Source organism: Elaeis guineensis, chromosome 11, assembly GCF_000442705.2.
Source record: "Elaeis guineensis isolate ETL-2024a chromosome 11, EG11, whole genome shotgun sequence".
In the NCBI taxonomy this organism is placed as follows: domain Eukaryota; kingdom Viridiplantae; phylum Streptophyta; class Magnoliopsida; order Arecales; family Arecaceae; genus Elaeis; species Elaeis guineensis.
In genome coordinates, this window is record NC_026003.2 from 590,954 (window position 1) to 606,161 (window position 15,208).

At 39.7% G+C, this 15,208-nt stretch overlaps 1 protein-coding gene across 1 annotated transcript; it reads left to right on the forward strand.

Moving 5' to 3' along the window:
• The first annotated feature begins 4,126 nt into the window (after positions 1-4,126).
• LOC105053507 (uncharacterized) lies at positions 4,127-14,782 on the forward strand. The gene is given in 10 exon segments (XM_010934696.3): positions 4,127-4,700; positions 4,703-5,041; positions 5,044-5,106; positions 5,109-5,791; positions 7,864-7,954; positions 8,059-8,216; positions 8,340-8,391; positions 8,557-8,639; positions 8,768-8,861; positions 13,919-14,782. Coding segments are annotated over 10 exon segments (2,394 nt in total). The 5' UTR covers positions 4,127-4,417; the 3' UTR covers positions 14,467-14,782.
• The last annotated feature ends 426 nt before the right edge of the window (positions 14,783-15,208 follow it).

Below are 15,208 nucleotides of genomic sequence, written 5' to 3' on the forward strand. Positions count from 1 at the left end.
AGCCACAGCAAGTAATTGATGGAAAGAATTTTCGTGAGATTTATGATTTAGACTCGAGCTAATTGAATCTTGCATATGACGATATTGGATTTGACGAATTTTTTATAACTTCCATCTTATCAAACTCACGATAGAGGAACTGAATCATACAGTAATTACACTTAGGGGTTCTACTTATTTTGTTCTATTAGATTGGCATCATATGTTGTTAGGCGTCATTAGTGGATTGTAAGAACTCACTAGGATCATTCTAGATCGATGATCCTTGATGGGTGTGAGTTGAAATTATTCCAACTCATTAAAAATATTTCGATGATACTATGATGGAGATCATGGTATGTTTTACTACCAGACAGAAGAGAACCTATAGGGTCACACACAATAAAAGTTTGATTAGATCAAATGGTTGGATCATGATCAAATTATCAATATGATTCATAATTTGGATTAATTTATAAAAATTACAAGTAGAGGATCTACTAATAGTTAGCAAAAAGGACCTAATTGCAATTATTGCAATGCAATTTGATGAGATCAAATTAAGGTTCAAATCTTAATTGAATTAAATCTGATTTAATTTGATTAGACTTGATCTAATTAAGTTTAAATGGGTATTTAGATTTCAGATTTGAGTCCTAATTAGATTAAGATTGAATCTAGCTCAAATTCGGCTCGAACCAGGTTCGAATTGGATTTGAGCCAGATTCAATCTAATCTAATTAGGATTCAAATCTGAAATCCAAATGTCCATTTAAACTTAATTAGATCAAGTCTAATCAAATTAATTGATATTTAATTCAATTAGGATTTGAACATTAATTTGATGAATTTGGCTCAAATTCGACTCGAATCGGATTCAAATTGGACTCGAATTGATCCCAAGTCAAGTCGAATTGGATTAAGATGCCAAAATCCCAGATTTGCTGGACTCTCTCTCCTCTCTCATGGTAGAAAGGAGGGGCATGCATGGGGATGCGTGCCCCCTTCTTTGGTGTGCGTGAATGAGAATAATGAGCACCCCTCTTCCCTAATCTTCTCTCTCCTCCAGATAAGGATTGATCTTTATCTAATTTTGAATTTGATTTAAAATTTGGATTATCTTATTTGAGGTGGTTAGAGGTTGTTGGACATCTCTATTTAGCAGGCGTGGAGAGAAGTGGGTAAGATTTTACGTAAAATTTTTTCTATGCTAAAACCATTCTAGCGCCCCTTTGCTTCTGTGCCTCATCCTTCTGATGCCCCAGTGCACCAACAGAGAGAGAGAGAGAGAATCAAAGAGAGAGAAAAGTGAGAAAGATAGAAGGTGTTCTCTCATCTCGAAATTCTTCCTTCTTTCCTCCTATCCTGCACGAAAGGTGTTCGTGCACAGTTTCCTCTTCAGATCATCTTCTCTGATCTTGCGAAGAGTCAAAGAAGGAGATCCAAATCAAAAGAGCAAGATTTGAAAGAGAGCTAGCACCTCAGTGATCTTGGATGCTTTTAATCTACATCAGCTTCATATGGATATCCGTAGAGGCCGGATGTATGTGCGGCTTCACAAGAACCTACAGATATCTTCAGATTCAGATCTTGAAGAAGAAAAATAGCACTACAGGTAGGTGACTCGATCACTGAATTTATTTTTATATTGAAATTAGATGCATGCTTATTTTATTTTTATCATATAAACTAGATCTGTAGGTGTTTAGATTAGATCTATACATGCGTAGATTAAAATTATTTTAATCTAGCCTTCCGCTAGCTGTTCCAAAAATATTTTAAAATCTGTATGCATAAAACACCTAAATCCAACAGTCGCCCATGCCGAAGATACGTGGTAGTGGGGATCTTACTTTGAACCTCTTCGATCCCTACTCTCTAAGGTTACCACCACAGTGTCGAGCAAAGGTAAATGAGTACAATCCTAGTGGTAGATATGTCATCCTAGAACTATAGAAAAAATCATGTCGAAGGAAGTCATTCAATATATAATGAAGCAGTGGACCTCACTTCTAATCCCACCGATCCTCACTCTCTCACTGACCCTTTGGGTGAAGCCTCCGTGATGGTTGGTGGAAGATCCGACCGATCTGGACTTTAGCCGCCCACTCTAGATTCGGCTATTAAGCTTGGCTCTAACTGCCCATCATAGCTCCACCTACAGATCCTTAACCATTGACACCGGGGTGATACCTAGATGCCAGACATTGATCCAAGAGAGGTCTTGAGCTCGACTTCGACTGAAGGATTCCACGTCGATCCTTACTTCTAGTTGCGGGCTATATCCCCTTCAACACTCACTGGCTGCCATATTTGAAAAAGTTAAACCCCATGCCATCACATCAAATTGCATCACCCCATGTGAAGCCATACCACTTCAATGGCTAGCTGCACGCCAAGGAACACCATATCAAATAAAGCCATCCCTTTGAGTGGCTAACTATACGTCAGATAAGATGACGTCCGCCACCAAAATCCAAACCAGAAGAAATCATTATCTGGACTATGCTTGGATAAACCACTCAAATCCCACAGTGGGTCACACTTCACTACAACCTTTGTATTTCACAAATTTGGGCATCATGAGGGGTTGGGCAAAGAGGCCAGAATGGTCTCCATCACCTTCTCTTTGTGGCTCTCGCCTCCTTATAAATAGAGGTAAAAAGAGAACCCCCTAGGTTTGCTCATACGCATGCCTTCTACCCTTCTCATCTCTTTTTTATCTGTTATATTTTTTGACTTGATCATCGGAGGGTTTTCATTGAAACCATTTCGATCAGAGTTAGAAATCTCTCGCAATAACTATATCTTACACTAAAAGGAAATTGGCCTGTTCCTATGACACATCATTTTTTTTTTTGTGAAGAAATTTCTTTCCTTTTTATTTGAAGTACAAGTTTGTATGCCCTCTAAAAATGGTTGTATCGAAACTCTCCCAATTTGGTCAATTCATTGATTCATAAACTATATAAATTGATCTATCTGGTATATGAATTAGCCAAAATTTTATTATCTCTTCCAACCATTTTATTTTATAATTTTCAATCATTAAATACAAAAAAAAATAATAATTGACTTTGCACATTTAGCTAAAATTTCTAAAGAATGGGTATTTTATCCAAGACATTAGATGGGGAAGAAATGTTTGGTATTTGAATTAATTAGACATAAGACTTAGAAAATGCCAAACAACTTTTAAACATAGTTCTGAAGCTGAATAAGCAAAACTAAGATATCTTTCCATAATTCTCCATAGATACAACTAGCATCCAAAATAAAACAAGATAAATCATGACAAAAATATCTTGATTTTCATTTAATGATTAGCTGATACCTTGCACAACTGACATGCGCCGGTTACGTTTTGTTTGAAGAAACAAGTATGCTCTTGTTTTCTGGCCTACTTTATATTAAAGAAAGGACTTTCTAGGTCATTTTAATAATTAAGCATGTATAGCTATAGTGGATTTCTCTGTCTTGGGGAATCTAAGGGAACAATGAGCTATCGACGATCAGCGACCCTACTTTCTATCTTAAAACTTTTGGTGTCGTCCCTATGATTATCGAGGATAACTCTCTTACCTTCAATACCATCTGATCGTATTCTGAAACAACAACATTTAAAGAAATAGACACAAGTAAGAATACTATTTTACTTAGACCTATTTATACCACTAGTTTCTATTTAAGCCTTCTTTCCTCTCTTTTTTTTTCCCCCTCCCTTCATCTCACTGGACAGAAGCATCATTAGCCTAACTTATTATAGAAGTTGAAATTAAACAAAAATAAGAATAACTATAAAATTTTTCTAAAAAAGAATAATTTATGAAATAACTATTGTTCTGATTTTTTTTTTTTTTTTGTTTTTCGGCCTTGATCATGGGCCAAACGCAGCCTCAAAAGGAATCAAAATAGAGTTCCTGTTCTCCCACTTCTCATTATAGGGCTGGACGCAACTCACTACAGCGGTGGCCCGTAGTCATAGTATTATTACACCAACCCCAACCGCGACAATAACAACATTACCGTTGCTAAACAGTGGGGCTGTCACCGCGCCATGTTTAAGTAAAAGCCGGGGAATTGGCCCCCCGACGCCAGTTTCAAAAAAAGCAATAGCCCAGGGGGTTGGGTGGGGGAGAGGGAGAGAGAGAGAGAGAGAGAGAGAGTAGTCGGGTGGGGAGAGAATAAAGCCAATAAAAACATCGGTCTTTATTTAACACGATGGATACAATCAGTTAGATGGATCTCCGCAAGCACCAACACCACCGTCATTTTCCTCCGCATCTCCTCCCCTCCCTTCTCGCCCGATCCCAGCCCCCGTATCAATACGCCATACCGATTTTTATAACCACCGTTACCTCCGCAACGGCTTCTTCTTCTTCTTCTTCCTTAACTACCCTCTCCGGCGCCGCCTTGCGACCGGAATGCCGGTGGAGCGATGAACAATTCTGAGCAGGAGGAGGAGTTTTATGAGTCGCTCGATCGGATTCTCTCGTCATCATGCTCCTCCACCTCCGCCTCCGACGACGACGCCCACCCCTGCCGCCGCCGCCGCCATCTCCCGCGATTTCCGCCGCCATCCTCTGTTTCCCTGGACGTCTGGATCTCCGAGCCCGCCTCCATCGAGGAGCGCCGCCAGCGGCTCTTCCAGCAGCTGGGCCTCGCCGGAGATCCCGCCCTTGCCCGCCGCAAGGCTCCCGCTGCCGACGGCCCCCCCGGCGGGCGAGGACCCGGACAGGGGTCGTCGGGAGATCCATGTCCTGTGACGGCCTCCGTCCCCGCCCCGCTTCTGCTTCCTCCGCCGCCGCCGCCATCGGACGATCTAGATCCGCGGGCTCCGTGGATCCCAGCCATGTATATGATCATCAGCAGCAGTTACATCAGCGGTCTTTGCCGGTCTCCGGAAAGCCACCTCTCGTCGGGAGAACCCGGCCGTCGTCGGTTGGGAATCTCGACGGCGATGAGGATCCGAGGTGCTTGATCAGGAATCTTGACAACGGGAGCGAGTTTGTGGTGAAGGAGTTTCGGGAGGATGGGATGTGGAATAAGCTGAGGGAGGTTGGGACGGCCGGCAGCTCACGATAGAGGAGTTTGAGATGTGCGTCGGCCTCTCTCCCATAGTCCAAGAGTCATGAGGCGGCAAAAGGTGGTGGGCAGCAGCCCACCTGGTGGCGCTGGGTCCACGGGCGGGATGACGTTGAAGAAGAGAGGGAGCTGGCTCAGAAGCATCAAGAACGCTGCGGGCTCCGTGGTGGCTGGATGCCACCACCGTGACCGGCAGAGCAGCAATGACACGGACACATTATCGGAGAAAGGAGAGAGAAGGTGGAGCTCGCACTCTGTCCACCACGGCCCCGAGCGGACCAAGGTCCGGCAGTATGGAAAATCCCACAAGGAGCTCACGGGTCTGTTCATGAGTCAGGAGATTCAAGCCCATAATGGGTCAATCTGGACCATCAAGTTCAGCTTGGATGGGCGATACCTGGCGAGTGCAGGGGAGGACTGTGTCATTCATGTGTGGGAGGTGACCGAGTACGAGAGTAAGGGGGAATTGCTGGAGGATAATGGGAATTGCAACCCTTTTGTTTCTTCGATTATTAACGGATCGCCAGAACCAACATTGTCACTGGCTTGCGTGGAGGGGCACCACTGGGAGAAGAAAAGGAGAGAAAAGGTCCCCGGTATCAGCAAGTCTGTGAGTTCGGACCATCTGATGGTGCCCGATCATTTGTTTGCGCTGTCGGAGAAGCCTGTCTGCTCTTTCAGAGGGCACCAGGATGACGTTCTCAATCTCTCATGGTCGAAATCACAGGTATATCTTGATTTCTCTAACCACATTTGGACATTTAGTTTTATTTGAGGTTCAGGAGCCACGTGATCTTGAATTTTAAGTATCAAAATCGAACATTCGTCTTGGGACATAAGGTTCTCCGTTGGTTATGGTTGCTAAAGAAGCCTGCTGGATGATGATTTGTAGCAAAACAGATAAAACATTGCAAAACCTGATTTACACCGGCAGTCTGCTTATGTCTTCCTATCAGAATGGACAGGATTTCTTTTCCAAGAATAAAATTGTAGGAAAGAGAACATATGTATGATGTAATTTGTGCTATGGATATCTTATTTTCAAGAAAACCGACATTTGTGTCATGGATATGCTGCAAGAAACAGTACAGATGTTGCACTTAGAAGTCGTGTGAATTTAATTAAACAGAATGTACTGAAAGTAGGTTTAAGAATCCTCTGAAGAAAAAGGTTTGAGTATAAATTTTCTCCTTGCCCTTCATCATTATAAGTTCTAATGCTACAAAAAACTTAGAAAGGTCTTTAGAAGTGAAACCTTTCCATTGTCATGCACGCCAGGTTTGATGAAACAAGGAAAATATTCTATCTCATCTTCATGGTGTTCCATGTCTCAAATGTGAAACCCTATCTCTTAGATGGAACGCTTAGGTAATTTGATGGTCTAATGCCACTTTTCCTCTTCTATCTTATCACAGCTTTTTCATCTATAATTTTAATTTACAATATCCCTAATACTTACACCACTTTTTTTGCCTTTTTGACCTCCATAGGTCTTTTCCTACTAAAATTGAAGTAAACTGTAAATTTCCAGGAAACAAAATATTTAGCCTTTTATTTTATAGAACCTTTGTGAAAAATCTTAGGGAATCCACCTTTCTAATGCATGTTCATTCAAATATTAGACCAGACTTAAGTTCTAACAGACCCTAATTTTTAGGTTATTTAGCTGAACCATATCAGACCTGCAAGGAAAGTATTCATTCCCTTTATACATCTAATTGTTCAATGCTTTATGTCTTTGATTTTGCAGCGTTACTTCTTAGGTTTAAAGATCAATATAAAATACCAGATGCCAAACATTCTGCTGAAAATTATAGGGCATAAGTTTGTCTCATTTGTACTGAACTTGGTCTTATTTTCTGACTCTTGTTCATATTGTATTTGCAGCTTTCTTGTAAGGCCATGCATTATTTTATTATTTGAGAAAACCTATTTCTTGGAACCATCTTCAGCTAATTAATTATGAAATCTTATTCCATTTTAGAATTTTGTGGATATTAAATTCTTATCCTTTTTTTTTGTATCATGGACCCAATTAGACTGTTTATTAGTGAATGTAAGGAAAGTTCTTTTTTTTTTCCTTTGACCTTATTTCCTGCTTGCTTTGGCTATGGTTGAGATTGACAATTAGCAGAGTTGAACAGGGCAATCTAAAGTGTCCATGAAAAAGTTAATTTCATCCTCTTGAATAGTTTTATTGATTGGTTATGTACAATTTCTTTCAGGGATGTTATTAAATACTATATTTGTTTCCATTATTAACCAACAACTTGACCTTTAAAGCTTGACCTATTAGAGAGTGGCTCAACAACTCTATGTCAGAATTTGGCCCTCCCCCAATCCAACAGCATGTTCAATGTGGATGATGCATGTGGAGGGTAGATGAGCTGAAGCAATGATGAGATAATAACCGGGTGAACTAAGTAAATATTTGACTTGGAGGAGATTTGAACTGTAGCATTCGGCTCTGATACCATATTAACTAACCACAAGATCCCAAAAGTTTAAACCATTAGCGAATGGATCAATGATGTATATCAGCCTTAACAGTCATTTGGTTATATGTCATGAATTTTTGTGGATTACAGGAATATGCTTTTTGCTACTTCCAATTGCCCTTTGAATGAGAATTTTCTAAGACTTCTGTTATCTATCTTTGTTTATCTCAGTATTGTGCTACTTGCAGTGTTCCTGGTGGATGCTTGATTGAGATAAACATATAAATGGAGCTAGACGTTGGTCATATTACTTGTAGTAGTTGAACCAGTAAATTTTATATTGAATCTATTTGCATTACAGTATCTGCTTTCATCGTCAATGGACAAAACAGTTCGACTATGGCACATGTCTAGCTATTCCTGTTTGAAAACATTCTCACACAGTGACTATGGTAAGTGTATTATGTGCTTTATTGTCTTTCACTGGTCCTTCATATCTTTTAGTTTAGGCTTGCTTAATGCATTGGTGATTCTTTGTTCATATTTCTTGGTGCAGTCACTTGCATCCAGTTCAATCCTGTAGATGACAGATATTTCATTAGTGGATCCCTAGATGAGAAAGTTCGCATATGGAGTATTCCTGATCGTGAAATAGTTGACTGGAATGATTTGCATGAAATGGTCACTGCTGCATGCTATACTCCTGACGGACAGGTTTTTATACATGATATTGTGATTAGTACATTTTATTGTTTCAATTTATGATACATCTCAAACAGCTTGAGCTGATTCTACTGGTTCTCTGTCTCAATGATTTTTATCGGTTGGCTTCTGAAGGGTGCGCTTATTGGTTCACATAAGGGGAGTTGCCACTTGTATGACACATCCGGTGTGAATCAAATAAACTTCTCTTCCCCCTTCCCACCCCCCCAACTCCTCCCCTTCTCTTGTAGTGAGCTTTTTGTTTGTGTCTTATGGTGAGCTATTTGCTGCATCCAATCTGATTGAAGGGCCTGTACATTTATGTTCTGTATCTTTTTTATTGTTCTTCCAGATAATAAACTCATTCAAAAATGTCAAATTGACTTGCAAAACAAGAAAAAGAAATCCAGTCACAAGAAAATCACTGGTTTCCAGGTATCTAGTTGCAAAACACATGAATTATGTTTGTGCTGATTACATTTCAGAGATTTTGAGGTTGTCCATCTTGTGATATGTTTGAGAACATTATACAGCTGGCTTTGCTGATTAGTACTATTGAACAGTTCACCCCAGGGAGGTCCTCAACAGTGCTGATTACATCTGCAGATTCACGAATCCGGGTAATTGATGGTGTTGAATTGGTTCACAAATTCAAAGGTAAAAGCCTATTCTTTCGAAATTATCCTGTCACTATGCAATACATCATTTGCTTGTATATTTGCAGGTTATACAACTTAGCTCTAGTTATATTTATATAGACTAGACTTTCAATTTTCCATTTAAAAGCTGACTGCTTGGGCTGCCTACACTGCCTGCTTAGGTGCCCCATCTAAATGTTTTGCATCATGTTAGAACGTGGATGATGAGATCAATTATAGATCAATACTGGATGGTGCCAAGTTGATACTTAAAATTGATCTACTAATTCTTAGTTGATATGTTTTCTTTCCTTTCACTAAGTAAAGCTACTTTTCAAGATTTCCTTCTAAATTTATTTATTTATTTATAATATATTATTTTTTGGTCATCTTGGCCTCTAGGAACATATCTAGCACCGAGATGCTAGGCAGACCACCTTGGCTGTCCATTTACCACTTACAGCCTTTTAAAACAATGATATCTGTGCAATTTCTAAAAATAGACTCGGAATATAGGTAGCATAATTTACCGGCATTCAAGTGTGAATAATTTCCACTTATCCTTAATCAGGAAAAAAAAGTCCACTTATGAAATTTTTTGAGAGCAGTCTGAATCTTACTCAAGATTATCATCTTCTCCCATATGCTTCAATTTGGAATTCTTGCTGCATCGTGCATCAATTATCAAGCAAGGATAGCACTTTGTAGCTATCTTCTTGCATATGATCCAAGAATCTCTCTAGTATGATCATTGCTTCTATCTGATTTCAAATGTAGCAATATAAAATGTGAGATTCAATTAGAGACGTAAGCATATCTATGATTCTTATTAAAATTTTGTCAAAAGTAGTTCAGCAATTGAAGTGAAATGGCTTGGAAGTCGCTCTTTAAAATGAGCTTTTTAATTTTTATTAATTTAGAAGGACACATGTCTCTCTGATCTAGAGTGAACCATGCAAAGAATGAAAATTATAAGAATTAAAGGAAAAGCACCTTGATAGCCATAATAGCACTTCAAATCTTTTTATAGCAATGCAAATTAAATTTATGCTTGAGCTATTAAGAGTTAGTGGCCTTCATTATCTGTGTAGTTGGTTCCAATAAAGCTCAATCTAGGTTCAATTATGGTATTGTAGGTTAGTTCTTGTCAAGTGAAAGGGGTTGGTCGAATAGATCCAAACTGGATGGTTTAGGGCATGCCGAACCATATTGGCGGCCTATCATGTAAGGTTCCGGCATCAAATTCGGAACACCAAAGGAAAAAGAGAGAGGGGGAGGGAGGGAAGGAGAGGGGAGAGGGAGAGACCCTTCAGAGGCCGTCAAAGGGTCTTTGCGCCCGTTGGAGGACCAATAATGGGGAGGAGAGGGAGAAGGAAGAGAAGGAAAAGAGAGAGAGAGGCGAGGAGGGAAGGAGAGCAGAGAGGGAGAGAGACCCATTGGAGGCCGTCGGAGGCTCACCAAGGAAGCTAGAGGCCAAAATCGGCCGATCAAAATAGAGGCAGAAACCCTTGTTTTTTTTGGGGGGGGGATGATATCAGGTGAAGTTAGCAACACCATTGCCAACTTTACTTGATAACTTCTTTTTCTCTTTTGCCAACCCACAGTGAAGTCGCTTCCTATTGCCGACTATTGATAGATAGCAAAAAAAAAAGCTAAAATTATGAATTCATGATGGAAATAGAGGGCAATTGCCCTGGTTTTGATCAGTGGAAGGCAGACAGGAGGATCTAGGCCTCCATAGGCCTTCGCTAGCATCCCGGCCCTCTCCTTTCCCTTCCCTTCCTCTCCCTCCCTTCTCCTCCCTCTCTCCCCCCACCCTATCTTTGGTTTGGTCCATTCAGACTCCTCGCTTCTCTGGTCATTCGAATGACTCCACGGCCCTTTGGTAGCCACCACTGGCATCTCTGTTGTCTCCCTCCCTCCCCCCTTCTCTCTCTCTCTCTCTCCCCGATTCTCCTTCTTCCCTCGCTTTCTTTGCCATTTTGATTCGGACCTGGTATGAAATGGTATCGAACTATACCGCCAATTGACCGACATGAGGTCCGGTTCTAGCACAACGAACTTTAGTTGAAACAAGTGTTATCTGTTGAATTTGGATTAATAAAAAGGACCTATGAGGATAAGCTTGGTTCACCTTGCTTGTTATATGCACACAATATAGAATAGTGATATGTGGATATCACTACTATTGCCTAAAATTGCTGAATACACAGATAAAGAATCTTTACTATACAAGTAGTAAAAAATGTTGTGTAATACAGTTTTTGGTTTCTTTTAACTTTCTCTAATATTTTTATATTTTTGAGTTTTCTTGATTTCTTTGACTGAAACCTTGAAATTTGGAGCAAAGCTGCCAGACAATCAAAATCTTTAACTGAAACTCCACAAGGTGAGACTAAAGCTGAAATTGGGTTTTTAGACCATTTTTTTAAATTATTGTGGAGTCAAAAACATGACAATTTGCGCCTCAAGGTACCTCAAACCCGGTTGCAAGGAAGAGATCTAGGCATAGAGGCAATAAAGGAACCATCTAGAGTTAGCAAACAAATTCTTAGGGTGATGCCAGAGATATCAATCATCTTAGAATGGAAGCTCAAAGTTATGATTCGTCATCTAGATTGTCTTCTAAACTCCTGTTCCCCCCTCAATAGGGATTCAGATTCTGGTAGATATTGAAAAACTAGAGGAGAGTTTGTAGGAGATCTGAGTATTGATTCAAAGCTAAATCCTCAGAAATGGTTGAAAGTTGAAGAAGCCATCAAAAGGGCTTCCATCGGCAGCGCCATTGCCATCTTCAAGTTGGTTGGAAAATATGATAGGAAGAGAGTTCTGAGGGCTGGAGTTAGGAGGTGAGGACTTGGTGTGATAGTATGTGGAGGTGGATATTAGATGGTCAAGGATTAGAAATAAATTTGGGTTTCTTTATCTTGAACTTGGAAGAAGGAACGAGGGGATCAGTGATTTGGTAAACCCAATTCTCTTGATGCCCTCAGCTAAATTCATCAATAGTATAGCTTCTGTTTATTATTAACTATGTTATATGGATTTGGGTACAAATGTTTGGTGTGATTTCATGTCTATGCATCAAATCCTTTCAATGTATAAAAATTTTGATGTGGAATGGAATACTTTCTTAGTTTCTCTTGTTTCTCTCATTCTCACTTGCTCAATTATTTCATTATTATGGCTGCTCGAATGTTCTTAAATCTTCTTCATTTGTATTTCATGTTTTCTTCTTTTGGATTTTGCTACTTGATAAATGCTTAGAACGGTGGCATAGAAGTTGGACATATTAGGATTTGGATTTTGCAGTTGGTTATTATGAGGACCCATGCAAGCGTGTGTTCAGTCCCATATTAGTTATGCACTAGATAGATCTTGGATATTTATATAGAGCAAAGGAATCCAAATAATACCTTCAGTTAGTTTTTCTGGTTGAGGGCTTGGGTTGTGACAAAATAATATCATAGCGGACCCGACTCATAACCTATGTGGTCTAGGAGACCCTTAGATTGGCGAGGATGTAAGGGCTTAAATGGAAGAGTATGTGAGGATTTGTGCAGATGTATATTTAGTCCCACATCGGTTATGCATGGGATAAACCTGGGTACTTATATAGGCCAACGAACACAAATAATACCTTTTGGCCAGTCTTTTTGGGTAAGGGATTGGGTTGTGACAATTATGTTTATGGATTATTAAGGGGGCAGGGGATGCAAACTGAGAACTAGTGAAATTTAAAAGACGGTATCAATCTTGGATGAGCGGATTTAGAGGAAAGAGAGTTTAGGATTTTGACCTAAGTTGAGGAGTTATGATGCATAATGATGGCATATATAAGTTTAGGGCTCAAACACAAGCTTATGGTGGATTAACAAATATATTTTTGTTAATGACTTATGATGCACATGAGGGTGAGCCTTGGTGCTATGGCAAGGTTGTTCAATTATGAGCTTGGATGTCATGGATTTGAAATATCTAAAGAGCCTCTCCGCATGCAAGGGTAAGGTTGCATGCATTTGACCCTCTCCAAATCCCACAGTGGCAGGAGCTTCATGCATTGGGCTGCCCCTTTTTGTTTTTACCTATGATGCACATGAATAGCTTTTTATTTGGGTAATGTGCAACAAGTAAAACATAAAGTACATACCCGCAGCATCCAGTCTTGTTATTTCAAATAAGGTAAGATGTCTTCTTGTCATTCATGTGAATGCTTATGTATAAGTAAAACATCTTTTTAAAAGGAGAAATTTTGGTTTACAAGTTAATTTTCCTTTTAGAAGGGGATTAAGGCAAAAGAGTTACAATGATGACCATTTTGTTTTCTTGGTTGTTGCTGATGCAATGACCACTTGGAGGAAGCAAAAAAGCAACATTTGATAAAATGAATGGGCCAATTGGGTGGTTTCGCTCATGACTTAATTAATGTGGGTTCTTAACTTGGCTGATCTTGTTGTAATAAATTAAAAGGTTTACATCCTAAGAACTTGCTTAAAGCTTTTTCAGAATATCTGCTTCCTTGTACCTGCTTTTGATTCTGGCAGTTATGAACTATCTCAATATTTTTAAGTTTGATAATCCCAAAATTATGCTAGGAAATTGATTTACAAATGGTTTGACAAATTTGCAAAATGAGTATCTTGAGTAAATGTTAATGCTCAATGAATCAGACAGTTTTTGTGCTTAATCTGAAAAATGTCGTGACTTTGAACTGACAAAATCTTGTTCAAAGGTCTTTTTTTGTTAATTTTGAAAAAGTTATGGAGAAGTGAATATAGTTCTGTTGACTTCCGAGGATTTTATTTCTATCTTCCTAATCTATATCAACTCATAATGTAGTGCATATTTAATCATATGTACAGTTAATGGAAACCATCCTGTTTCCAATGTATGTAGCGTCATCCCATTTAATTTTTGCTTGTTACTGTTTTGGATTTATGTAGCATTTTCAAGTTTCTATTCGGCTTGATATTCAATATGATGGACATCGCAACATTTCCATATGATATCCAAAAGAATGGTTTGATTGTTATTTAGGATGTTATCTTTAATTGATGCATGGCTGTTCTTTTTTAGGTTTCCGCAACAGAAGCAGCCAAATTTCAGCCTGTGTGACTACGAATGGAAAGTATGTGATCTGTGCTAGTGAGGACTCACACGTGTATGTGTGGAACTATGATGATGATTCTCGACCTAGTAGAAGCAAAGCTATTGTCGCAGTCACAGAATCTTATGAGCATTTCCATTGCCGGGATGTGACAGCTGCTGTTCCTTGGCCAAACACCATCATGGGAGGGAAGCTAGGAATGCGATGTAATGGACCGGATGGAGTCTCCAATGCCCATTCCCAGATGCTGGAAGAGGCGGATGGGCACCAGCATTCACCGTTGCCTGCTTATCGGTATATAGATACAAACACCGCTAACTATGGTGACAAGGTTTCTGCTACCTGGCCTGAAGAGCTCATGGCAGCAAGCAAACAACGCCTGCATGGTAGTGGTGAGATTTTCAGTGGGGGCATGCCCGGGCAGAGCAGGGCAGCCTGGGGATTAGTTATTGTGACTGCACATCGCAGGGGTGAAATCAGAACATTTCAGAATTTTGGCTTTTCAGTTCGGGTATAAAGTCCTCCATTGCTGCGAGAAAATTGTTGGGGCTCTTTGCTGGGGATGGATTCAATTGTCCCATACTGCCGCAGTGATGTTCCCAACTTGATGCTGCCGTAATTTTGTGTTATGGTTAGGTGGATATGAGGTGCGGTTTGTAATATTCACAGAGGTTTATTTTGCTGCTCCCTTGATCTTTTGCTGGGTCGATTTGTGAGAGAACCCATCCAGCCATACTTCTCGCTGATTCAGCAGTTACCCACCCTCTTTAATCCCCAAATGTACATTGAACTGAAAGTTAAAGGGATGATGCTGCTGGCTGGTTGGACCTCAAGTGATTCTTTTTGCCATTCTTTTTATAGTTTGTCTTGTTCAGAGTATATACCCCTTGTTGTTCCCACTTCTGTCTTATTAGGTATCAATCTACGAAGAAAAAGTTCAGTCCATAACGAAGTGACAGTGAGGGTGGGGAAATTGTTTACGGCTAGCACCTTACGTGGTTTGGGGAAGGAAGGAAATTGTGTGCAACAGGAGCAATGTGAGAATTTTTTCAGCTATAAAATTCAGGCAATCCATGAAAGCAGGAGTTTTTTTTTTTTAACTAAAAAAAAATTTATCACGCTCCCGACTCGAGATTGTGAGTCGAAGGTCATGGCAACCATCACATACTCATAAGAAATTTTTTCCAAGGCATCTCATCATGATATCTTACATGTAAAGTTAAATAATTTTTCAATTTTTAACAATCAAATCTTAGTTC